The sequence below is a fragment of the Mauremys reevesii genome, linkage group 25, assembly GCF_016161935.1.
Source record: "Mauremys reevesii isolate NIE-2019 linkage group 25, ASM1616193v1, whole genome shotgun sequence".
In the NCBI taxonomy this organism is placed as follows: domain Eukaryota; kingdom Metazoa; phylum Chordata; order Testudines; family Geoemydidae; genus Mauremys; species Mauremys reevesii.
Genome location: NC_052647.1, coordinates 12,525,525 through 12,549,267, shown reverse-complemented (window position 1 = coordinate 12,549,267; position 23,743 = coordinate 12,525,525). Strand labels below are relative to the sequence as shown.

The following is a 23,743-nucleotide window of genomic DNA, read 5'->3' as shown; positions in this document are numbered from 1 at the left end:
CGGGCCCTCTGGAGGCAAAGCCCTCATTGGGAGGCAGACACTGCCTCGCTACGGCCTGCCCGAGCCCAGCACCGATACAGCTGTGGTGCTATCCCTGGCGGCGTGGGGGAAAGGGAGTCAGTTCTGCTTCCCTGTGTCACCCTGCTGCATCACTGGATTCTTCACTTCCTGTCCTAGGCTGCCGAGCAGCGGGAAGCCGCCATCAGCGAGACGGCTACATTCCAGGGGTGGAGGAAGTGATCCCTGTACAGTCTGTGGAGCACTCGGGGTCCCACTGGGGCGGAATGGGCTGTAGCATCACGTGAAGTTATTAACAGGCACCGCTCAGCGACAGCCTCACCTCACAAGGACAGTCCTTCGGGCTCGGGAGCCTCTTCCCCCTGTCCAGCAGCTCAATCAGCCTCAGCACTGTCATCTGACCCTGAGTCGCGCCAATCATCTCGATGAATTTCTAAGAGGGAGGGAGAACAAAGCTGGTTAGTGGGGGAGGGTCCCGCTTGTTACTTGTTCAGCAAACAAACCCCAGGAGCAGGAAAGCCCCCGTCAGTCCCTCTCCACTCACCACAGGGGGGCTCTGGCTGGAGTCACAGCGTGTCAGGAGCTCGTAGAGAGTGACGCCGAAGGACCAGACGTCGGAGGCGTAATAGAACTTGCACTCCTTCAGGCACTCCATAGCGTACCTGTGGGGCGGGGCAGGGGAGACGGGCACCATCAAACTCTAGCTGCAACCACAGGGCATCAGCACAAGGGCCCCACAGCCAGAGCGTGGCCAGACTCCCTCCGAAAACGGCACTTGAGCTCCAAGGGGCTCACAACAGAGACTCTGTGCCATGGCCCTGCACAGCATCCCGGAGAGTCCCAGGCCAGACCCTGCCCGGACGGCAGGATCCCATTCCCCAGGGCCTCCCAGCCACAACTCTGGCATGGCAGAGAACGTACAGAAGGAGGCCGTCACATTCAGACGCAGTCTCTGGGCAGACTTGCTCTGGCAGTCGCTGAGGGATGAGGCAGCACAAGTGCTGGTTACCCAGTCATCCTCCTCACCGTGGCTGCGCTGCAGACCGACCCTCAATGCACACAGCCTCCAGGTGTTACTGAATTTGCTTTTCCACCACAGCTCGCACGTGGCCTGAGGCCACTCACCTGTGTGGCTCACAAAGACTACAGGTCCCAGCATGCAATGCTCCAACTGAGCCGTGCTGGGACCTGCATTTTAATCAGGCCAACCCTCTCTATTAACAAGAGGGGGCTGGCTAGTCAGCTCCGCGCAATGCAGATTCACCAGGGCACCGGGATAGCTAGCAAGCGACCGGCGTTGCCCTCCGAGGGAAAACATGGGGACCCCACAACGCTTACCAGAAGACAGGGCTGTCTCCGTCCTCGCAGACACGGTAATATTCGTGCCCTTCGGGGATGGCTTTGGCCAGTCCGAAATCACCGATCTTCACCACATTCTCGTTCTCCAGCAGCACGTTCCTAGCAGCCAGGTCCCTGTGGATGTAGTGCAGGGAGTGCAGGTAAGCCATGCCCTGTGGAGAGCAAACACCGGATTATCCCCATTCTGCAGCCAGAGAGACGGGGACTGGCCCAAGGTCACATGGAGAGTCTGACAGAACTGGGGATAGGACCCAGGAGTCCCAGCGCCCAGATTCCCCCCTGCTCTAGCCACTAGACCCCACTCCTTCCCCTGGACATTGCACACTGCACAATCATGTTTCCCCAACCCAGCTCTGGAGCAGCACAGACACACTGTGTAGCCCCTTCTCCCCCAGGCAGGGACAGCATCGGCACAGGCCCCCCACAGGCTGCCTGGCTTGGGCCCGGTCGTTACCTCGCAGATTTGCTGGGCAAAGAGGAGGATGTGGGCCAGGCTGACGTTGTGCTTGGGCAGGTAATCCCGCAGGCTGCCCAGGGGCACGTACTCCATGATGAGCTGCACGATCTTCTCCCCTGGAAGAGGAGGCGGATGTAAGCGATGCGCTCACCGGGACGGGCTGCGGTGGGCAGCGGAGCAGAGAGACGCAGCCACAGCCTGAATCCCCATCACGGTCCTACCAGAGGCTAAGCCCCCTCCTGCGATACTGCAGCTTCGCGCCTTACGTCCCATGCTCCTGGAGAGCAACCCCTGGCAGCTGGCCAGCCTCTGCAGGGAGTGCCTAGGGCTCCCTTCTGCCAGCTGACTGAGAGGTGCAACCGTTCTGCTCTGGCCTGGGGATTGGCAATCAAGGCACCAGGCAGCAGCCTTGGGGGGACGTGCATAGTTAACCCCACCTTAGGGGAAGCAGGGGAGCCCCACAGCACACTCAGCCTACGGGGTGGGTGTCCGTAGAGCACGTGCCTTGGGCTACTGGAGAACTAACCGGCTTGGGAGGGAGCTGCGCACAATGCAGGACACATGGGACTAGGGGAGACAACGCTCTGCCGCGATCCTCCCCCAGCAGCCCCGCTCCCCAGTGGCGGCTGGCCTGTACCTTGCTCGCTGCAGCAGCCCTTGTACTTGACAATGTTCTCGTGGTAGAGCGTCTTGAGGATCTCGATCTCCCTCTTCCAGCTGGTGAGAAGCTGCTGGCTGCAGCCGGACTTCAGCGACTTCACGGCCACCATCTCCCCGGTGCCGTCGTTGGTGGGGTCATAGCAGTACAGGCTCACTTTGCCGAAGTGACCCTGGGAGACAGAAACAGGGCTTTCAGATCCCACCATGGAGCAGGGCTCCAGTTGTCTGATGCGGGGAGAGGCCCCTGTGGGACGCACGAGCTGGGGCAGAAAAGCTTCTCAGACAAAGGTCTCCAGCGGAAACGTCCTCTGCCAGCCTGGGATCCGGCCCGAGCTCAAGGCTGGTTAGTGGCAGGTCGGGGGCAGTGCCCAAAGAGCGCTGGAAGTGACCAGTAACTGCCAGGGTATCCCAGCTCCCAGGGACAGGGCAGCACAGGCCGACCCAGGCCGGAGCAGACGAGAGGCTCATCTATCTAAGCGCACACTCTCCAACAGTGGTGTAAGAAGCCTCAGTCAGCAGTCGTGCCCTCACCGGCCTGCAGGGCCCCAGCCAGCGGCTTTGCTCACCCTACCCTGACAGAGTCTGTCCTTGCGAAAGGGACGGGGCTGTCTGGGCTCTCGGGAAACGCAGCCACTTCTACCTCCCTCTGGCGGTGCATTGACATGGTGCCATTGAACCCGGGCGAGGGTTGCTTTGGATGCAACTTACCTCCCCCAGTTCTCGGATCTTCTTCAGGTAGCGTTTCTGAAAGACCGTGGGGTCCGACACGGGGAAGTCGGGGCTCACGGAGGTGACATCGACGAGGTCTGGAATGCAAGGAGAAGAGTCACGTGGCTGACAGGACTGGCACGAGCCAGGCGCCAGTGCGACACTTTGCTCAGTGATGGCCAGCGAGGAGCAGCAAAGGGAGCTCCGTCGTGGCCAGAAGGATGTGGGGCGCCAGGTGCAAGGTGCGGGCCAAGCCTAGGTTAACCACACGTGCCTGGCTGGGCTCCAGGGGTGGCAGGTTTGTTTTGCCTGGGTCATCCCTTCTACTGAGCGCCAGGAGGGAGAGTCGCGTACTGACGCAGGGCAGACGCCAGCAGAGCTGGGGGCCCCTCACCCTCCCTGCCCGGCCTGACACAGAGCGGAGGAGCTGCCCAGGAGTCAGGAAGTCTCCCTCAGTCTGTTTCCAGCCCCCGTGTGTGCTCTGCCCGCTGGCGGGGGGCCGGAGGGCTTACTGTGCGGCTGCAGCTGGGTGAGGTCCCGCAGGATGGTCCGGAAAGAGGGCCGCTCGCTGGGGGCGTAGGTCAGGCACTGGCTGATCAGGGCGCCCAGCTCCTTGCAGGACGGCTCAGGCAGGCGGTGCTTCTTCTCATAGAAGCGCTCTTTCTGCGGGGAAAGGAGGGTCCCACTGAGCACTGCGGCGAGCCATTCAGAGCCACGCAGCCCCACTCCTGCGGTCTCTCGAAACTCAGCACTCTCCCCTGCCTCAGTGACCGTTCCCTCTGCGGCCCCCCGCCACCCAGAGCAGCTCTGGCCTGCCACAGAACGGAGCAGGCTCTTCCAGGGGGGTTTAGAGCCCGCGAGATTCACCCCACTCAGCACATCCCATTCCCTCTGCCACGCCGGCCTCGGAAGAGATGCTAGAGTCTGAGGGAAAAACAGCGTATCCAGCCGCTACCGCTCTCGTTCTCACTAGCCGGAGGGCAGCTCGCGGGCACAGCTGAGGTTGTGGGACAGGTGCATACCAGGCTGGGGGGTACAGGCACCCGGGCGCAGGCGTTACCTCAGAGGGGGTGCGCTCCTTCAGCGGGACGTCCGCATCAAAGCAGATCTCCAGCAGGGTGGTGCCAAAGCTCCATTTGTCGGCTGCGGTGCTGAGGCTGCCGACATCCTGGACGCACTCAGGGGCGATCCAGGGGATCCGGTCCACTCGCTCTTGGGGAAGAGGAGAGAGGGGTTCGGGGCTGCTGCAGGGACACTGCCTGAGCCACCGCACACACCGCTAAGAACTCGGGTTTGGGGAAAGCCCCTTGCAGCAGGGCCGCAAGAATGGGGCAGACGCCGAAGGAGTCAGGCCCGGTCACAGTGACCCAGCTCGGCTCTGCAGCCCACCCCTGCTGCGTGCTGACGTCAGGAGTCACACGTGCAGCTCCAGAGTCCCCAGCCCTGCTTGGAGGAGCAGGAGGGGCCGGGCTCCCAGCTAGGAGAGGACAAAGCAAACAGACCAAATGGGAGTCTCCTGAGCAGGGCCTGGTGGCCGGAGTCACCCGGGGCGTGTAACCCGCACCCTCCACTCGGTGCTCCGATCCGGTCACATCTCCCAAGGGAGAGCTGGGCTGCAGGCAGCACCCCGGGGCTCAGCAGAGGGCGTGCTCCCCTCGGAGGCAGTGCTACAGGAAATGGAACGGGTGGCTCAGTAGGAGGCGCTCTCCCCCGAGAGTCATTGATGACCCCAGTGTGGCTAGGGGGCCTGTGCTGCAGGGAGTGAGGTTCGGCCCTTGGAATGGGCCGGGACCTCAGGACTCCACATGGTGCTCAGGGGATGGTGGAGATGCAACATTCTGGTCACAGTCCATCCCACAGCTCTTTTGGTCCCCGAGTCCTGGCCAAACTCTAGCCTGGCTGATCACATGCTGCATCCAATTCTCCCAAAAACTATCCCTCCACTTCCTGTCCTCAACGGGTGTGTCGCGTTGCTGTGCGCCGTTCCAACAGCTGCGACAGCAGACCCCAGAGGTGGCTGCACATCCAGGGTGGTTGCAGTGACTCCTTGAGTCGTTTGGCGAGCGCTCGAGGACCCGCTGGGCGGGAAGGTGCTGGAGAAGGGCCTCGCCTTTCGTTTGCTTCTGGGATCCTTGCTGGAGCAGGCGACTCACGGGGCTCCGCTCAGGGTCAGACAGGAGCGCGAGCCAAGCCTGGCTGGCGCGCCGACTGAAACCTGGGATGACTGCGCTCAGCCCAGCTGATGCATAATTCACAGGAATCCCTGCTGCAGAGCCTGGTGACAGCACTCTGGGGGAGCTGCAGGTGGCTGCTCAGCTGCAGCCACCGACAAGCCGGGCGTCTGGAGGGAGGGCCCCGAGAACTACGCGGGAGGAGAAGGTACCTTCTCGGGAGAGCACCGTGAAGCTGACCCCAGGGTCGCTGAGCTTCACGAAAGGCAGCAACCCGTCCTCCAACCCCTTCCTGGCCAGCAGGATGTTCTTAGCACACACGTTGCCATGCACCAGGTTTTTGTCCTCCTGTAAAAAAAATGGAGAGAGGTGAGGAGCCCCGTGCCTTTAAGATAGTCCCAGGTGCTCTGCAGAGCACCTGAAGAGCAGGCTGGAACGATGGCTCTGCGGGCAGAAGCAGGACACGACTCCTGGGTCCCGTCACAGCTCAACACGCAGGCACTCGCTTCCTGCCTCTTTCCCCCTCCGCGAAACAGATGTGGGGGGAGAACAGGAGCCCCAGCTGGCCTTTGTGCAGCTCTGCACAGGGCTACGGCCTGCCACCCGCAGCCTTTCCAAGCAGCTGCCGAGTGTGGGCGTGGGAGCACTCCTGAGCTGCTGACAATGGTCCTAGCAAGGAAGGGAGGAGGCGGCATTCCACTCCCGGCTCTCCCAGGCCCCCACCAGGCCTCGCTCTGACCAGGGAGCGCGGTTCACGTGGTACCAGAGACAGTCCCACGGTTTCAGACCTAGCGGTGCACCTTGGCGAGAGGCCTGGGTTCAAACCCCAGCACTGCCAGCGTCCTGCTGGTCGACCTTGGATGAGTCGCTCCTCGGCTCCGTGCTTCCCAGGGGTGGGGAGGTGCTGGGACACAGGATGAGGGAGAGGGTTTGAGGACCTACCCAGATGGATCGGCAGTGCTGAGCGCTGGCAGCTGGCGCTCCCCGGGGGCTGGAGCAGAGAGGAGCAGGGGCAAATGGTGCCTGAACAAGCCCACGGCTCTCCAGGGCAGCCTCCAACGAACGCCCCACGCCCAGGACACATCCCTGTTCCTAACAGCTTCTCACCAAGTAGCTCAGGGCGCTGGCGAGCTGCTTCGCGACCGTGATCTTCCAGCCGACAGTCACCCGGCCTTTCTCCTTCCGCAGCAAGACATCCAGGGGGCCGTGCTCGATGTACTCCTCCACCATGATATCTGAGAGGGCAGAAGAGGCCAGTCCTCGCAAGCCTGGCTCTCTGGCACTGGAGGGCAAGGCAGGGCCACAGGCTGGGGCCCAGCTGAGGACGCTCAGGACAGACATGCTGGCAAGTCGCAGTCTGATCAACTGTTGCCGAGATAAACCCCCTGCACAGGCAGGCTGGGGAGGGAGACTCCTGCCCTCTCAGAGGGGGCAAAGGGCCAGACAGGCTGTTAGGGAGGGGCGGAGGGAGGCGGCTGCAGCTGCCATCCCGGGGAGGGCCATGCACTGGGGCGCGGTTACTCACTCTCGGAGCCTCGCACGCAGACGCCGTGCACGAACGCCAGGTGGATGTGCGAGACCTGGCTCATGAGGCTGGCCGTCTCGAAGAACGCCTGCAGAGAGAAGCAGGGAGTCACTGGAGCGCGATCCCCGGGACAGCCAGCCACCGAAGCAGCCAGCGGGCTGGGGTGGGGCCATTTCACCCCTCCTCCCCCAGGCTCCTATCCAGGTCCAGGGGCGTCTCCCCACATTCAGAGTCACCCTTCCTCCTGGGCTCCCAAGCACCCCCTCCTCGCCCCACAGTCCCCTGGCCTATGGCACCATCGGGAGGGTCCCGGTCTCAGTCCGTGCGGTGTCCCAAGCGTGGAGCCCGTCCACACCGCAGAGCTCCAACCCCGAGCCGCCAGCAGGCTGGGCCCAGCACTCCCTCCTGCCCACCCGCTCAGCCCCAGGGCTCGCGAGGCTCACCAGGGCGATGTCCCTGTGGCTGGGGTCCAGCACCTTGAGTACCACGTGCATCTCCCGACTGTTGTTGTTCTGCTCGGTGGAGAAGTACTCGGCCTCGTCGTCCCCGCCAGCACCCCCGCAGACATGCAGCACGCCCTCGTAGATGTTGGTGCGAGTGCCCTGGCCGAGGTGAGCTCTCTGCAGGGAGACAGCAGCAAGGGGTTACTCGGCACCACAGGGAGAACCCCGCTTGCTCCCCACCATGGCCAGAGGGAGACCGTCCCTGGGCTGAAGGTGCTGAGCCCCCACTCCTGAGCCAGGCCCAGCACCTGCTCCCCAGTCCCCCCCCCACTGCACCGGCTTTCAGCGTCCCTTGCGCATCGATTCTCCTCCAGGACACCGCCCAGTCCCCCCCGGAGCCTCGCCAGGGAGGCTGACCTGGGTGATCTCATTTTTCCGGATCTGGTGGAAGCTGAGCTGGGTCAGGTTCAGGATCTGCCGGGTGCTGTCCTTCACCCTCCGGGCGATGATCAGGTCTGAAATCTCTGTGGGGAGAGGCCCACAGGAAGAGGAGGTCAGAGACCCCATCCGCCTTGAAACAAGCCATTTAGGAGCCTGCTCTGGCTCTCTGCATGTGGGAGCTCTGGGCTGGGGCAGAGCCTCAGCTGCTGCCAGAGGCTCCTGGGGAGAATCTCACTCCCCAAACCAGTGGGGGGGTTCATACCTCCCGGCTTCGGCGGGCAGCACCTCCTCACCGCGAAGCTCTCGTCCCCCGACTTGAGTGTGCAGCCTTTGAGAACGTCCATCAGCTCCCGTACGGTGGAGAACTCCCGCTCCCAGCCCTCCAGCACGAAGGAGTCGCCTCTCTTCTGGATCCGGAACTGCCTGTATTTGGGGGTGGCCTGTGTCCCAGGGAGAGAGACTCCGCTGTGACAGGGGAACCCGACGTCCATGGCTCCCAGAACCCCCGCTCAGTGTGCACATGCCCCATTGACAGTCTCACGCCTGAGCGTGCAGACCCTGCCGTCACCCACCCATGCCACTAAAAACCATCAGTGGGTGGCAGGGGCCTGCAGCTTCTCCCTAGTCACTCGCTGGTTCAGAGCGCCGTGCTCCAGGCAGGGTCTGGGGTCAGGCCCTGCGCTTGGCTAACCAGCGTCTCACCACCATTTCCTCACAATCCCCCAGCTCCTCTCTCCAGGCAGTCAGCCCGGCAGCACCTCTTCCATCCGAGCTCTGGCCAGCTGGCCACACCCCGGCTCACCAAAGGGGCTGCAGCAGGGTTCCGGGCAGCGCTGCCATTTCAGACAGTGGCCAGGCAAGGTCTCTGCCTCTGGATTAAACCTGTCTGCTGCCACTGCGCTACGCCAGCCCAAGACGGAGAAGGAAGCTGTTGCTCAGCTCCGGCATTTCCTGCAGTAACTAGGTTGGCTCAGGAGAAAACACTCACTCTCACCGCAGGTGAGACACCAGGGCAGCCCATACCTTCCCGGCCGGTTACACAGCACGCACAGATGCTGTACCAGCTGCAGCCTTCCTCACAAGCCGCCCCCAGGTTCCCTATCTGCTGGCATCCTGGCCTGCATTCCCCAGGGCGATTGTGTGGAGGGCTGTGCCAGGGACCCGCCATGCAAGGCGTGGAGGCGCCAGGGAAAGGGAGTGTTTCTACGGAGAGGCACGTGCCAGTGGCAGGGCACAGACCCAAGCGGCCCTGTGGTCATGGCAGCTGTGTGCTGGGACATGTCTGTACTTGAGTGAGATTGGAATTAATGAGACTTTCAGACAAGAGGCGCTGCTCTGCCTGGGCAGCCAGGCAAAAGGAGCTGGATTCCAATGGGGCTTGGGTCCCTCGCGGTCCTGGGAAAATCCCCTGGCTCACCCCAGTCTCTTTCCTCTAAGTCTCCCTTTGCCCCACTCTTGTGTTCTGTGTCTGTTAGTTGCCACTTTCCACCCCAGAGGTGGCTGCACATGTTTGGCATGTCTGGAGCTGCCCGGATCAGACCCAGGTTGGTCCAACCCCTCCGAACACGGGAGAGCAGTAAAAGCCAGCCAGAGCAGTTCTGCTGCGTGGATGCCAACGCTTGGAACCCGCATGCGGTGCTGGGTCCATACACTCCACCCAACGGGAGTACACCACTCCCAAACCCCCGCCAGCTGGCTCCCGGCCCAGACACCATTCAGGACAAGTGGGTCTCATGAGCAGAAAACTAGGTCTGTGACATGCAGTTGGCAGAGCGTCCCAGGAATGAGGCCAAGCTAGTCTGGGTGGGAGACGGGGCTTTCTCCAGGGCTTGGCCGGGACTGGGGAACAAACTTCTCCAGGGAGCCAAGGACCATCCCAAGCCCCCCCGACACCACTCCACTGCTCTAACCTGCCTCCTCCCACCCCAGCAAACCCTACCAGAACAAGACACTCCACCGTCCACACAGTCCTCCCTCTGCAGAGGCTGAGAGCGCAAACCACTGCTGCTGGCAGAGTGTAAGAACGTACAGCCAGTGCAGCAGCTGTCACGCGTATGGGGCCTTCGCGCATTCGATTCCATCTCGGATGCACACTGCTCACCCCACGCCTGCCTCACCTGCCCTCGGTCCCTCTTCACCACCGACAGGATCAGCCTGTTGAAGTCGAGGATGCTCCAGCGGATGATGTACAGCCCGTCCTGCTCCTCCCGCTTCAGCTTGGCGAAGACGAACTCCTCCCTGGAGGTAGGAAAGGTGTCAGACGGGCCCAGGCCGCGCTGAGCCCCAGGTCTCCCACTCGGCAGCAGGCACCACTTACTGCATTGGCCCATGGATGCCGTTCAGGACGCTCATCACCAGCCGTGGCGGGGCTACCTCGTGGCACAGGTAGTGGCTGGAGTCGGCCGTGAGCCTGAAGTAGCCGTCCACCAGCGACACCAGGGACAGGGCCGTTTCGTATGACGGGAGAACCAGCTCCTGGGGGGGAAAGACAGCCACGGGGCGTCATCACTGGGAGCCGAGAGGCTGCCTAGGCCTCGCCCTCCCCCCCCCCTTCACTGTCCCAGCTCCGGTTTCTGAGCCAGCCAGTGGTTCAAGGATCAACCCCCCGAGCGCTCACCCCATGGGTTGGAACTCCCAGCCGCTGGCACGGCACTAACAGCAACCCCTGTGGAATCCTGATGCGCTATGGGAAAGCCCCAAGATTCTGGTAGTGCCCCACCCCCTCTGCACACAACCCACAGCTCCCTTAGGCCCCCTCCCTGGCACCCCCCATCCCAGAGACGGCTGGAGCCAGGAGCTGTTCCGTAGTCTGCCCTCTGATGCCAACCCCCTCCCCGGCACCCCCCATCCCGGAGACGGCTGGAGCCAGGAGCTGTTCCGTAGTCTGCCCTCTGATGCCAACCCCCTCCCCGGCACCCCCCATCCCGGAGACGGCTGGAGCCAGGAGCTGTTCCATAGTCTGCCCTCTGATGCCAACCCCCTCCCATCTCCAATGGGCTGACCCGGGAGCCACGGCTCTCAAAGCACCGGACAGACATTCAGCGATTAAAGCCTAACACCCCCCCGTTACCCGGTGACTTGGCCAAGCCCACACCACAGGTGGAGCTGGGGGTGAAACCCAGGCTTCCCCTGCTCTAACCACTAGCCCCCACTCCCCTCCCACAGCCGGAGGGAGGCAGTCCCCACCCCAGAGCCCGGCCATGCAGGGAGAGCCCTCACCAGGCACTTGTTGTCCTGGCGGTGGATGCTGACTTTGCAGCCCTCGAGGGCGATGTGTGTGATCTCCTGGAAGTCACAGAAGCGCACCCACTTGGCCTCGCTCCTCTCCACTGGCTGACATGGCTCTTTGGCCCTGGTCTTCCTCCCAAAATAGCCCCGGGGGGGGAGGCTTTCTGCACTCTGCAGAAGTAAAACAAAGTGGGGTCACGGCTCCAGCTTTCCAGGGGGCTGGGCAGCATCCACAGACTAGGCGAAGCGGTGGACAGGCCTGGCCTGCGTTCTCCCATGGCACTAGGCTCCCCACGTCAGCTCCTGCCAGCGAGCAGCTAGCCCTTTGCCCCACCACGTGCGCCTCCCGCCCCACATCAGTTCTGACGCGGCCTTGGCAGGCGCCGTCCCTGGAGGGTCCGGACCCCGCATGCCCTGGGAGGAGGCAGCATTTTCAGCTCCGGCAGCAGCAGCACGGCTCGTGCCAGCACCGAGGCAAGTCCGAGCGAGCACACCACTTGCTCAGCAGAGCATGTTTCTAGCCCTGGGGCTAGCAGCGCTTGCGTGGCACGGAACACGGGAAGCCCCGGACGCTGGACCGATGCCATCCTCATTCATTGGGCCCTCAAGGCCAGGCTAGTCTTGTGCCTTCGGAGACGGGGGTTTCCCCAGGCGCACACCATGAACAACCACTGCCTGGCTCTTGCCTAGCACTTTTCAGCAGCAGCTCTCACAGGAGATCAGTACCATCACCTAAATTCCCTACCCCAGCCTGGGCCGAACACTGACCATCACCCTCACTTTACTGATGGGGAAACTGAGGCACTGAGCAGGGCCAGGACTCACCCAGCAGCAGAACCCAGGTCTCCTGAGCCCAAGCCCTAGGCTCTACCCACTAGGCCTCAGTGCCTTGGGGGGCGGGGGGGCGTTGGTCAGCCCTAGCTAGACCAGGACCAGCACTGCCACTTGCTGCTCCCCAGGAAGAGGAGCCAGTGGCCCCCCATGGCAGGGGAGCCGAGTACGACCTACCTCAACAGGGGCAGTCCGCCACTGAATCCCGTCCGTGCCGGTGACCAGGACTTCATGGGTGGCGGGCCTGTCCCTGGGAGAGGAGGCACAGCCGTCCTCCAGCTGCGCGTGCCCTCCATTGACATAGAGCAGCACCTTCTCGCCCTCGGAGGCCGCCTCCAAGGAAAGGACGGGGAAGAGCTCGCTCCCGAAGCGGGGGGCCAGGTTCTCCAAGGTGGCCAGGTACTTGTACATGACGTCCTGCTCCGTCAGCTTCCCCGCACTGACCGTGTGCCGCTGGAAGCGCTGCACGAACTTCCTGAAGACGTTCCTCATGCGGAACTTGGTCAGGTAGTTGTTCTGCTGGATCTGCCGGCAGAAGGAGCGCGGGATGCAGCCCTTGAAGCTGCGAGAGACACAGGGAAGGAACAGCCCCCGGGAAGGTTAGCTCGCCGGGAGGGGCGGAGAGCGAACGGCAAAGCAGAGCATGCGGAAAGGACGCTGCAGTCCCACAACGCCGTTCCACCACGAACCCTAGTACCCGGCACAGTGCGACGTGCCTTGGGCCCTACCGCCCCCTTGGGTGGCAGGGTGCCCGCTGGAGGAGCAGCGGCACAATGTGAACGCGGGCTCTCCGGGGGCCAATTCAGTTCCAACACCTGCTGCCAGGCGACTCCTATGAGGGGCTCCAGAAACCACCTCCACGAAAGCCATATTGTTTTCAGCGCTGCGTGAGGCAAGCTCCGCCCCAGAAGAGGCCGCCATTCAGCAGCCACACGCAGTACCTGGGATGGAGGTGGACAGCACAGCGCCGATGCCCAGCCACCCCGCAATCACCTGGTTTTTTTGGCCACTTCTTCGAGAGAGACGCCTCGTTTGAGAGCCATGTGAGAGAGGTGAAGGACAGCCATGCCTAAGCTCTCGTTCTTAAACCGGTGGATCTCCTGCTCGCTCTGAAGGTCTTTCAGAGACACAACGTCATTAATGAACTCGTATTTCCCCTGCAAAGGGAACCAGAAACAAACAACGTTCTCCAAAGAGAAAAGGGGACTCAAACCAGCCATCGAATGTAGCTGTCTTCCTTCTCAGCCCCACAGAGAGCCCGTCTCAGCCCCACAGAGAGCCCGTCTCAGCCCCACAGAGAGCCCGTCTCAGATTTGGAATATCTTTAAATCACCTTAAAGATTTTCTTCTGTGTGGAAGAGCTGCAGGCGCCCTGACCTTGAGCTCTCAGGGCTCAGGAGGAAATTTCCTCGGGGCAGGATATTCCACACCTTCCTCCGAGGCAGCTGGTCCTGCCCCTGTCCGAGGTGGGAGACCAGGCTAGAGGGACGTAGGCCCCTGCTCTGATCCGGTTTGGCCGTTGCTACATTGTTTAACCCTTTCCCCAGCCCACAGCCTGGCGGCAAGCTGGCCTCCTGCCACTGAACCAGGCCAGGAATGCACAGCCAGCGCAGGTGACGGGGAAGCTGAGAAAACATTGTGCCAGCGCACTTGGGAATCAGCGCCCGACTCTCCCCTGAGGCAGGGGGCAGATCCCTGCCTGTTCTGCACAGGTTCTCATCCTGCACTTGGCACACTCAGCCGAGTATCAGAGGCACCCGGCGGGAAGCGCTGGTGAAAGCGGCACTCATCCCTAGGGAGCCCCGGGTCTGTCTGTAACCCTTTGGGCCGCCAGCCCTTCCCAGTCCAGCACCGGGGCCCCCACCTGCTCAAAGAGATACTCGAAGGACGACTTGTCCAGAAGCGCCCCGCCCTGCAGCTTGTCCTCCAGGGCGTCGCTCTGCCGGGGAACGTTGCGGTAAACGGCCGGCTCTCTGTCGCTCATGCCATGCCAGTTGCGGAAGTAGTACCTGCGGGAGACACACACAGACAAACCTGTGGGAGGGGCCACAGCACCACTGAGCCCGGTGGTTCAGCAGCTGCCAGACCCTGGCTACAAAATCCTCCCTCTTCTGCTCCTGAGTCAGTCCCCTCCAAGCTGCCCCGAGCAGCAGTCACAGCGAAGGGAGCCTGGTCTCCACAGCAGCAGCATAGAAAGCCACAGCTTTTCACTAGTGCACGTTCAAGTGCTTTACAAGGGAGGCCAGTATCATTAGTGCTGTTTACAGCTGGAGAAACTGAGGCACGGAGACATGAAGTGACTTGCCCAAGGCCATCCAGCAGGTCAGTGGCAGAGCTGGGAATAGAACCTAGGTCTCCTGGGTCCCAGTCCAGTGCTCTCTCCACTAGCCCACACTGCCACCCCTCTGGGACTGGCAATACAGCCAAGCAGACCTACACCCTGCTAGAGTTAAGGGCCGGCTCCTCAGCTGGCGCAAACCAGCATGCAGGAGTTTCAGGGATTTGTATCAGCAAGGACCTGACCCCGCCAGCCTCCCCACTGCTGCAGGACCCTCCAGGGGCAGCCTGGCATAGCCTAGCCAGGACAGTGATTCCTGTTCAATGCTGAGGTCTCAGCCCCTCGTGCTGGCACCCCAGAGCTGCTGCCTGGGGTGCTGCACGCTGCAGGCCGCTCCGTACAGCTGAACGAGCGCTGGAGCTTGGCCAGAGAAACGCCTGCGCGTGTTCCAGCGGGGAAGGCATGAGCCAGCACTCCCCCATGGTGCAGGCGGTTTAAATCTGGCAGACAGCGTCCATGCCAATGCAGTGAGCTGGGGACCAAAGGCCTCTATTACCGCAGAGATGCAGCCAGAGCAGCAGCAGGGTGAGTCTCCCAGGACATTTTCCCCAATTCTGCCAGCCGGGCCCCACCCCGCAGGAGGAATTCAGACTTCAAGGCCCATTCGGCGGAGACAAGACAGACCTGGACTGCAAGCGAGGGGGACCAAGACCCCGCCCAGGCTGCTGAACAGGAACAGCTCTTAGCACATCACAGACCTGCACCCCCCTTGCCAAACACCCCCGATTCAGGGAACCTCCCACACAGATCCCCAGCTTGTGGTTTCCAGGCTTGTGGAGAGGCTGGAGGTTTCCAGGGGCTGGGTATTATGGGCAGGGAAATGCGCCAGACTACACACACCTCTCAGGTGCAGCTGGCTTCTTCCAAAGGAATGTACTTCACTTGCCTGGCACTCCCTGCCTGAGAACACCCTCTCCTCTCAGTTGCCAGCTCCATAGTCAGCAAACTCAAATTGCTCTCGGGGCACAGGGAGGAGACGGGGTTAAAAAACCTGCTGTTTACAAAGGCTCATGGGATCAGAGGTCTCAGCCAGAGCAGACACGCCTCTCAGGGCTAAGGCCTCCTGTGTTCTAAACCCAGTCACCTTGGCGCAGGCTATGCTGCTCCTCTGGGCCTCAGTTTCCCTGCCTATAAAGTGGTGAGAACATGGCTCTCCATCGAGCACTTCCAGCAGGCAGCCACGGCAGCACCAGAGCTGCTGAGGACAGGAGTCACTTGTGTGCAGCACAAGTGGTCTCCGAGCCCGTCAAGCAGAAATCAAGGCAGGGATGCCCAACCAACAGGACTGTCCAGCAGCAAGACTTGCATGGAAACCAAGGCTCCTGACCCGTTCAACTGCAACAGAACGAAACCGCTACCAATGCGGCAAGCAAGCTACTGTCACAGGCCCCAAGCCTGCCATTCGCCTCTCCGGACACAGGTGTGGGTAGGATCGGGGCTCCGTGGAGCACAGAGTGCACCGTCTCACATGGATTGTCCAGCATCTCGCACAGCAAAGCTCTGATCCAAGCTGGGTGTGTTGGGGAGGGAAGCTTGCAGCACTGCTGCTTGCATCCCACAGGCCCCTCATGACAAGAGGTGTCAGCCGGGGTGGGAGGAGGCACACACTGTACAAAGACTGGCAGGCCACACAATTCGTAGCCAGAGCACGGTTAGCTCACCAGCTGCATCGTGCCTGCACTGTGGCTCGAGGCCTCCAGTCTCCCTGGGTCGACACCTCTCCCCAGCACTGTGCGCCACTATCACGTCGCTCTTTGGATTACATCCAGAGGGGCCAGCCAGGAGCAGGACCCCCCTGTGCTGGGCCCCCGACACCCATCTTGGGGAGCATCACTATGGAAATGCGGCAGAGGCACAAACTCCAGCCAAAGCGAGTTTCAGTTTCCACTGCCTGTGTCCTCCCCAGAACCCTCAAAGCCACAGCTGTCTGCGGTAGCGAGCACACAGCTCTTCTGACGCTCACATACCGAGAGACGCAATTTCCTGCAGCCGTGCTCTGGCGTGGGTGGCTTAGCCACCCGTCCTGCTGAGGACAGAGGAGCGACAGAGCTGCACCTAGCTGTGCCTTGGAGGGGAAAGGAACAGAGTGCTGCTGCTGGGAGATCGCAGCATCCAACGCGAGCATTTGTAATCTAGGGGCTGGATCCGGCCGTTGGACCAGGCTGTGTTATCAATGTGACTGATCCTCTGTCCAACCCAGGGGCTCAGCTGCCAGAGACCTACGCGCTATCTGCAATCAGACGGCAAAGCAGGGGAGCTGTGGCACTTGTACTCACCCGGAGGCGGTCCGGGTCTTTGGCGGCATTTCAGCAGCGGGGGACCCTTCAGTCAGACTGAAGGGCTCCCCGCTGCCAAAATGCCACCAAAGACGCGGAGCGACTGAAGGGCCCACCGCCGGGCCAGGGCTCGCAGGGCCCTTGTGGGGCCCGGGGCAAATTGCCACACTCGCCCCCCACTCTGGGCGACCCTGGTACAGAGATTGTGGCCTATAGTGATGCTGTTTAGAGCAACACAAAGACTACATATCCCAGCATGCTTTGCCCCATCTTGAGCTGAGCAGCTAAGCATGCTGGGATATGTGGTCTGCACTGCAGAAGAGGCTGGCAACAGGCTGTTTTTTAGGAGCCCAGGATCCACACTCCAGTACCATGGCGATGCACGCGGCCAAAGCCCTCCCATACAGACCCTTTGGCCACTGCTGATTTGCAGGCCATGAGTGCAGTGCCAGACAGACGGCCTTTAACTAGTCAGCCCCTGCATGCCCGACAGGGACATACGAGATGCCTCCAAGCAAACATTCCACTTTCTAATGAAAACCACAATGGTGCTAAGGAGGAAAGCTGCCAGAGAAGAGGTTCACAGGGCCTAAAAAACCCAGACCAAACAGTCTTGTAATCCCTGTTCACTTTTGCCTTTATTTTGACTCAGATGCTATAAAAATGAGCATGAAAGCCCTGCCTTGAAAGCACTGGGGACTGCGTTCTAGGAGGATATGCCGTGTCACGCAGCATGATTCCTGTGGTATGCAAGAGCCTCACAGGGAGGATGTCAATAAGCAGAACTGCCTAACGGCTGTAAAACCCACACACTCTACTCTCTTCATACCTGGAGACCTCGATCAACACGCTGCCCCCAAGTCACAGGGAGAACGAGTTCGGTGGGTCTCAGCCTATTTCCCTTGGGACCTTTCTCCACGTCACCAGCGCTACGCAATGACGTGACTGGTAGATTCTGCTCAGGAGAAGCCCAAGTCTGGCACAGCAGAAGCAGAGCTGACTGCGGGGAAGCACGGACTGGAACAGCAGGGGATGCGGGTTGGGATGGAGATCTCCACGGCAGGGGCACACCGCCCAGCTCTCAGCCGTGCAGTCAGCCCAAGGGAGACCCAGAAAGACATGCACAGAGTCTCTCACTTCCCCAGAGATGCTGCCCGGTCGCTCTTTGACCCGATGCCAACCTTTATCCAGGCTTCTTAATTGCTTCTGTTGTCTCCCTTCCCAGGTAACCAAGGGATGCCTGTCCCCAACACGAGCGTTCCTATTCTATTCAAATGCCTGGCACGTTACCCCATAGCAGCTGGCTAAGGGGCCCCTCGCCTCCCAACTGCAGCTGGAGAAAGCAGAGAGCGTGAGGAGCCACCCGTGACCCCAGGGAGCAATTCTCACCTCATGCGGAAGAGCAGATTCAGGTTGGTGTCTTTGCTGATTTCAAACACATGGTTGGGAGGGAGCCAGACTCTGGTCTGCACATCACAGAGCGCGAAGAGGCTGTAGCAGAGCGGCGTGATCCCTGCAGGAGACAAGAGAATTCCTGTGCCATGGCAGGGATGCATTTCTCCTCTGCCCCGGCGTTAGACGGCACGGTTTTATAGCGGCTTCTCTCATTGTCTTGTCCTGGAAGCTGTTCCCAGTTCTCTGCTCCCCGTTACAGGATTTACTGGTAACAGATTCCTTCACCGAGTGCCAACAGCAGGAACAGCGCCGGATGCTCCGAGCCCCACGGTCTAGGCCCAAGTCCCACAGTGCAATAACGGAATTAGCCTTTTCTGAGCCATGTGACAGCTCATAATTTAAAGGTACTTGTTAAAACTAGCCTGCTTTTAACAAGAATCCTCATCGCTAGCTTTTAAATAGCACTTCGGCCGCAGATCTCCAAGGGCTTTACAAAGCATTAACTCTGTTTTGCAGATGGGGAAACTGAGGCACGGGGCGGGACAGAGACTTGCCCAAGGTCACCCAGCAGCAGGTCAGCGGTGGAGCCAGGAACAGAACCCTGGTCCCGAGTCCTAGTCCAGTGCTCTCTGCACTAGGCCACACTGCCTCCTCCAGAGACATCGCCACACCCCAGGCTGGTTGCTCAGAGGCAGCCAGTTGGCCTGACAAGCCTCTCAGCAGCATGACTGGTTTTGTGGAGTTGGGGTTTTTTTTAAACTGCACCAAGCAGAAAACACCACGATGGGAGACAGTATCCCAGCCTGGTTTGTTAGCTGGCCTCACACAGGAGGAAAGGAGGTTTGCAGCAAACCCGGGGTTAAAAGGCACATCAACCACTCCCTCCTCCTCCCAGTGTGACAGGGAAATACCCCTGCACAGACCCTAAGGGCAGCCCTGGCGGCTCGGCTCTGACGGGACCTAAGAACCAGGCTCGGGTGACATCCACGGCTCCTGTGGCTCACCAGGGAAAGTCCCTGGAGAGTGGCAGAGTGTTTATCACGCGAAGATGCCAACGAGTCAGAGGCCACATCACCACAGTTGAGCTAGTCATGCTGCGATAACTCAGCCTTCCAGTAAAGACCCAACAGCCAGAGCACAGGGGAAGAGGGAGATTCACCCCTTCACCTAGGAACGCCAGAGACACACAGGAGGCTAGAGCCAGTGGTCCTGATTAGCAAGAGCTACAGCTCTAATGGACACAGAGCTTCTAAGGGGGACGTGAACTCTCAACAATACGCAGCAAGGGGGACTCGGTGGTGCCGGGGCAGGCAGGGATTAGAGCCTTTTGCCTCTGGTCAGGGACTGGCTGGTTCAGAGCGGGGAGCTGCTCACCGGAGGGAGTAACAGCCCTTTCGGCTCTACGGCACCAGAGCACGGCTGGTATCGTCCAGCCGACGTGATTCATAATCCCCAGTGGGCAGAGCCACATCATCGCAGACAGCACTGGCCAGTGAGAGCTCAGGGTTATGCAGAGGATGCCAGGCCCAGGCTGGCAGCACGGCTGCCTTCATAGGCAGGGCAGAGGGTGGCCTGCAGAGCAGCTGCGCACTAGCAACCCAGGGTCACACGAGTTCACGGTATCTCAGGAGGACACGTGCCCCAACAGCCCCTTGACGCGAAAGGCTTTGGATCGGACCCCACGGGGCGGTAACGGACAGGGGAGGCAGGAAGAAACAGTTACAACGACACTGGTGCTCCTGTAACACCTGTGCTGCTCACTGGCCCCGCAGGCTGCCAGCATCATAGGGAAGCAGAGGGAACCTTCATCTTTGAGTCTGAAGCGAGGGATCAGCCCCCCCGCCCCCACCTCACCCCAATGCAGCACTGGGCGGTGACCCTCCCTGGCAGATCCAGCAGCGTTAAGCACAAATGACTGCTCAGAGCCCTGTCTTTGGGGCAGACTCATGGAGGCTTGTCTGGAGCGGCGGTAGCCCAGGGACACTCCAGGCTCCGCAGGCAGCCAGCGCTCACCGATTTTCTGGGCAATGGCGATGCAGATCTCCTCTGCGCTCAGCACCCCCTGCGTGTAGGTCTGGCACCGCTCCTCCTCCTCGCCGCTCCAGTGCAGGTACACCTTCAGGCCCCCGCCCGCCGAGAAGCAGCAGCCCTCCATGTCGGAGTCGCTGTGCTTCCCCGCACACTGGCACAGAGACATCTCGCCGGGGCCTGAAAGGAGAGAGGGAAGCGCTTGTAAGGAAAGGGTGGGGCGATCTCCAGTAGGACTCAGGGGTCTCGGGGCCTGACGGCATCGAAGAAACATCGCTGCTCTGTGTGTGGCTGCGGGTGCTTGTGTTCCAGGGACCAGCCAGCTGGAAGCAGCCTGCCATGGCTGCATTCAGTAGGGCAGGGGTCGGAGGAGGGCCCCAGGAAGGCAAGTCCAGCAGGGAGAAGGAAGAGGAACGAGCCGGCCAGAAAGGAGCGAAGCATCACCACACCGCAAACGCCCAACCTTAGCCTCTGAACGATGGGGTCCCGGCAGCGCCCCCCCAGGCGGAGGAACACCAGCCTCCCAAAGCCCAGTCACCCTCCCATGAGCCTTGGGACAACAGGGGCACACTCTGGCCCTCGCTCCACCACTCCATTACTCTGCAATAGCCGGGCTCGCCGCACCCCACCCAAACAACTGGGGGAAACCAGGGGTCAGCGCCCGGAGCCCTCCCCCTGCCCCTCGCTCTCTGGCGGGGCTCGCGCTCGCTCGGGCCAGGCTCCACCGCTCTGCTCACACAAGAAGGGATCCCTCAGCCTGCAGGTGGGGCCCCCCCAAGGCACTCTGCCCAGCAGAACATACCACGTGACCCAGCGTCAGATGCAGACCAAAGACACTTCTCTATTGAGCCAAGAGAGGGAAGGACTTATCCAAGGAGGTGCAGCAAGTCAGTGACAGAAATGGGAACAGAACCCAGGAGTCCGGGCTCCCAGCCCCCCATTCTAACCCACTAGATCCCACTCCCCTCCCCGAGTTGGGGAGAACCCAGGAGTCCCGGCTCCGAGCCCCCCCCATTCTAACCCACTAGATCCTACTCCCCTCCCTGAGTTGGGGAGAACCCAGGAGTCCTGGCTCCGAGCCCCCCCCATTCTAACCCCCTAGATCCCACTCCCCTCCCTGAGTTGGGGAGAACCCAGGAGTCCCGGCTCCGAGCCCCCCACATTCTAACCCACTAGATCCCACTCCCCTCCCCAAGTTGGGGAGAACCCAGGAGTCCCGGTTCCCTTCTCTCCTGTTCTTATCACAAGACAACACTCTAGTTTAAGCCAGGGCCCAGTTCTGCCCTCAGTCCCACGGGTGCTTCCCCTGGAGAAGCCAGTGGGAGCTGTGCCTTTGTAGCAGGGCAGGCCTTGGCCTCTATCCCCAGCCAAAGATGCCGCCAGGGGCCTTTTGCTGACTAAAGACAGATCTCAGCACACAGCTACTGGCTTCCTCTGCCAGCTCCAAAGACATCGTTCAGCAGGGAACTCCCACGTAGGGCGGGAAGTATCCTGCCATTCCACGGTATGAACTCCCCACCAGAGCCTGCGAATCGGGAGGAGAAGACAGAGGAGGTCCTGCCTAGCATGCAGCCGCTAAGCAGCCTGAAGAGCTGCAGAGATAAAAAGCTGCTTCCCGGAGATGTAAAGTCTCAGCAATGGACCACGCGGGCGCCCCCACTGCAACAGCTGCGAGATTGATGGGGGTCGCCTCCAGAGTGACTCGGGGGGGAGAAAGGTGAACCTCTTGGGCGTGTAGTTTTGCATCTCCGGCAGGCAATACCCCAGTGAGTATGAAGCACGTGCGACCACAGAGCAGGCTGTAAGCACCGGGCTCACTTTGACATCAGGCATGCCTGGGGAGCTCAGAAATATGGGCAAGTCAGTGACAACAGAGACTGCTCGCGACGTGCCACCATGGAGCCACACCTGGGCCTGTATGTGCAGGCACATCCCCTGCGCTGGAGATGGGAGCAAACACCCACCCCACCCTCCGTTCCAAGCAGATTAAGCCCCCCTGGAAGGCCAAACAATCCCCGCACCAGCACCCAGGATAAAGTCTGGCTGATCCTCTTCTGTCTGGGGGAGGAGGCAGGTATCAGCAAAGCAGCTTAAGAAAATACAGTTGTTTAGGTTTTTAAGCAAATGCTCTGTGTCTCTGCTCCCTGTGAGCGCTCTGTGCGGTTCAGGGGCTTGCCGCAGGAGCTAGATGGTGGGGGGAGGGTGGGTGTTGTGCTTGAGTGTGTAGGCTTATCTGGAGCCATCACTCCCCCACGGGGGAGCTCATCAGATACGTGCCCCCCGCCCCCATGGCACAGCAGCTACTGCATGGCTGATTACACTACTGCCAGGTCACATTCCTCCTACTGACTCAGCAGAGGAACAGAGCAGAGCGTGGGCTGTCCGGGTTTGATTTACTCTTGCCGGGGGAGGGGAAGGGGAGAAGAGAGGGTAAAACGTCAGTGAGAAGCAGTTTTCCAGGGACTCCTCCGCCGTACCCGGCCCCAGACAGGGGACCTAGTGGAGGAAAGATGGGTTCTGTCCTGCTGCCCAGAGGACAAAGCCTCTCAAACCTAAGTGCGTAACAGGATCCCTCAGACACACCCTCACGCTAAACCTGGGCAGTTCCCCATCCCTGCCAGTGACCAGAATGGAATCCAAAACAAACAGCTGTTCCTCCTCTCAAAAAGCCTTGCTTCCTCATTTCTGTAAACCAGGCAAGGTGGAGATTTGCTTCCCACACGTTGCCTTTGCCCCTGCACTCGGTTTGCAGGAGGGCTCAGTGCCTCTAACTCGAGGGAGCTGCGGGCACCCAGGACCAGCACCCCATACACCCCTTGAAGCCAACCGGCCACGTGCACTGCACCTCTGGAAAACCAGACCCTTTATCAGCCCGCAGGCACGCTACCCACTGGCAGCGGCTGAGATGGTGGTTTTCAGCAGTCCATTATTCTGGGGAAGAGCTCAGAGGGTTTCTCCAGCTTTCAAGTTGCAATGTCAACAGTTTGACAAAGCAAAACACAGGAAAAACTCTGACAATTACAGGAGCCTGGGGGTTGTTTCGTGTTCATTACGTTCCATAACATTACAGAGGCACAGGACCTGGGGAACCCCAAACTGCCCGGCAAAGTTGCAGGTTCTTGATTTAAGGACGCTGGGGGTGCCCCAGGGTTGGGACCACGCTGCCCTTCCCATATTGCTAAATAGAAGCATGGAGGGGTCTCAGACTGGAAGCAACTGACAGTCACTGCGCTAAATGTTTGCCTTTGGCTTCCCCCCCTTTTCACCTGTGGCCTCTCCCCTGACCCTTGTAACAGGGACCAGCGCTCTGAAATGTTTGCTGTTCCTGGAGAGCAGGAATCTTGTTGATTCAGGCCTCTGGACCTTAGGGCAAGAGAACAAAGCTGGCAGGATGTCACGAAGCACACATCCTCAACCTCTGCACTTCATTTTCACCCACACGAAGGCCTGGGGATCTCAGTCACCAGAGAAAGCCCCTAAACAGCCCACTTTGCAATGGTAGAGTCACCCCTGCTAGCAAGAGGGATACAGCTGCAAATCATGGCTTTCGGCAGCTTTGCCAATCTATGCTAGAAATCTGCAGTGGTAAATCTACACCAATGGCTGCAATTGGGCACACCTCCAGTGCAAACAAATCCTAAGCAACCACGAACTCAAGGCTCAGAGGGGAAGAACTGGACACAAACTAAAGAGGAGACCACCAGAGCCAAAGGGGAGGCACTTCCCTTCTTCATGGTAGCACCCCTTCAGGGACCTAGACTGTGTCTACACCAGGGGTAGGCAACCTATGGCGCGCGAGCTGATTTTCAGTGGCACTGACACCGCCCGGGTCCTGGCCACCGGTCCGGGGGGCTCTGGATTTTAA

At 60.6% G+C, this 23,743-nt stretch overlaps 1 protein-coding gene across 1 annotated transcript in view; it reads right to left on the bottom strand.

Annotated features, from left to right (window-relative positions):
- Positions 1 to 23,743, bottom strand: part of TYK2 (tyrosine kinase 2) — a 30,167-nt gene that overhangs the window by 3,833 nt on the left and 2,591 nt on the right. Inside the window, exons 2-23 of the mRNA XM_039514041.1 lie at positions 19,864 to 20,058; positions 17,845 to 17,968; positions 13,706 to 13,850; positions 12,835 to 12,998; positions 12,019 to 12,403; positions 11,002 to 11,181; positions 10,100 to 10,257; positions 9,900 to 10,020; positions 8,045 to 8,222; positions 7,759 to 7,865; positions 7,342 to 7,518; positions 6,899 to 6,986; positions 6,481 to 6,608; positions 5,586 to 5,721; positions 4,263 to 4,414; positions 3,715 to 3,865; positions 3,203 to 3,300; positions 2,472 to 2,664; positions 1,832 to 1,950; positions 1,357 to 1,529; positions 563 to 680; positions 341 to 451 (exon numbers count right to left, since the gene is read on the bottom strand). Coding sequence (XP_039369975.1) covers positions 341 to 451; positions 563 to 680; positions 1,357 to 1,529; positions 1,832 to 1,950; positions 2,472 to 2,664; positions 3,203 to 3,300; positions 3,715 to 3,865; positions 4,263 to 4,414; positions 5,586 to 5,721; positions 6,481 to 6,608; positions 6,899 to 6,986; positions 7,342 to 7,518; positions 7,759 to 7,865; positions 8,045 to 8,222; positions 9,900 to 10,020; positions 10,100 to 10,257; positions 11,002 to 11,181; positions 12,019 to 12,403; positions 12,835 to 12,998; positions 13,706 to 13,850; positions 17,845 to 17,968; positions 19,864 to 20,047 — 3,390 coding nt within the window. The 5' untranslated portion in view covers positions 20,048 to 20,058. The remainder of the gene's footprint in view (positions 1 to 340; positions 452 to 562; positions 681 to 1,356; positions 1,530 to 1,831; positions 1,951 to 2,471; positions 2,665 to 3,202; positions 3,301 to 3,714; positions 3,866 to 4,262; positions 4,415 to 5,585; positions 5,722 to 6,480; positions 6,609 to 6,898; positions 6,987 to 7,341; positions 7,519 to 7,758; positions 7,866 to 8,044; positions 8,223 to 9,899; positions 10,021 to 10,099; positions 10,258 to 11,001; positions 11,182 to 12,018; positions 12,404 to 12,834; positions 12,999 to 13,705; positions 13,851 to 17,844; positions 17,969 to 19,863; positions 20,059 to 23,743) is intronic.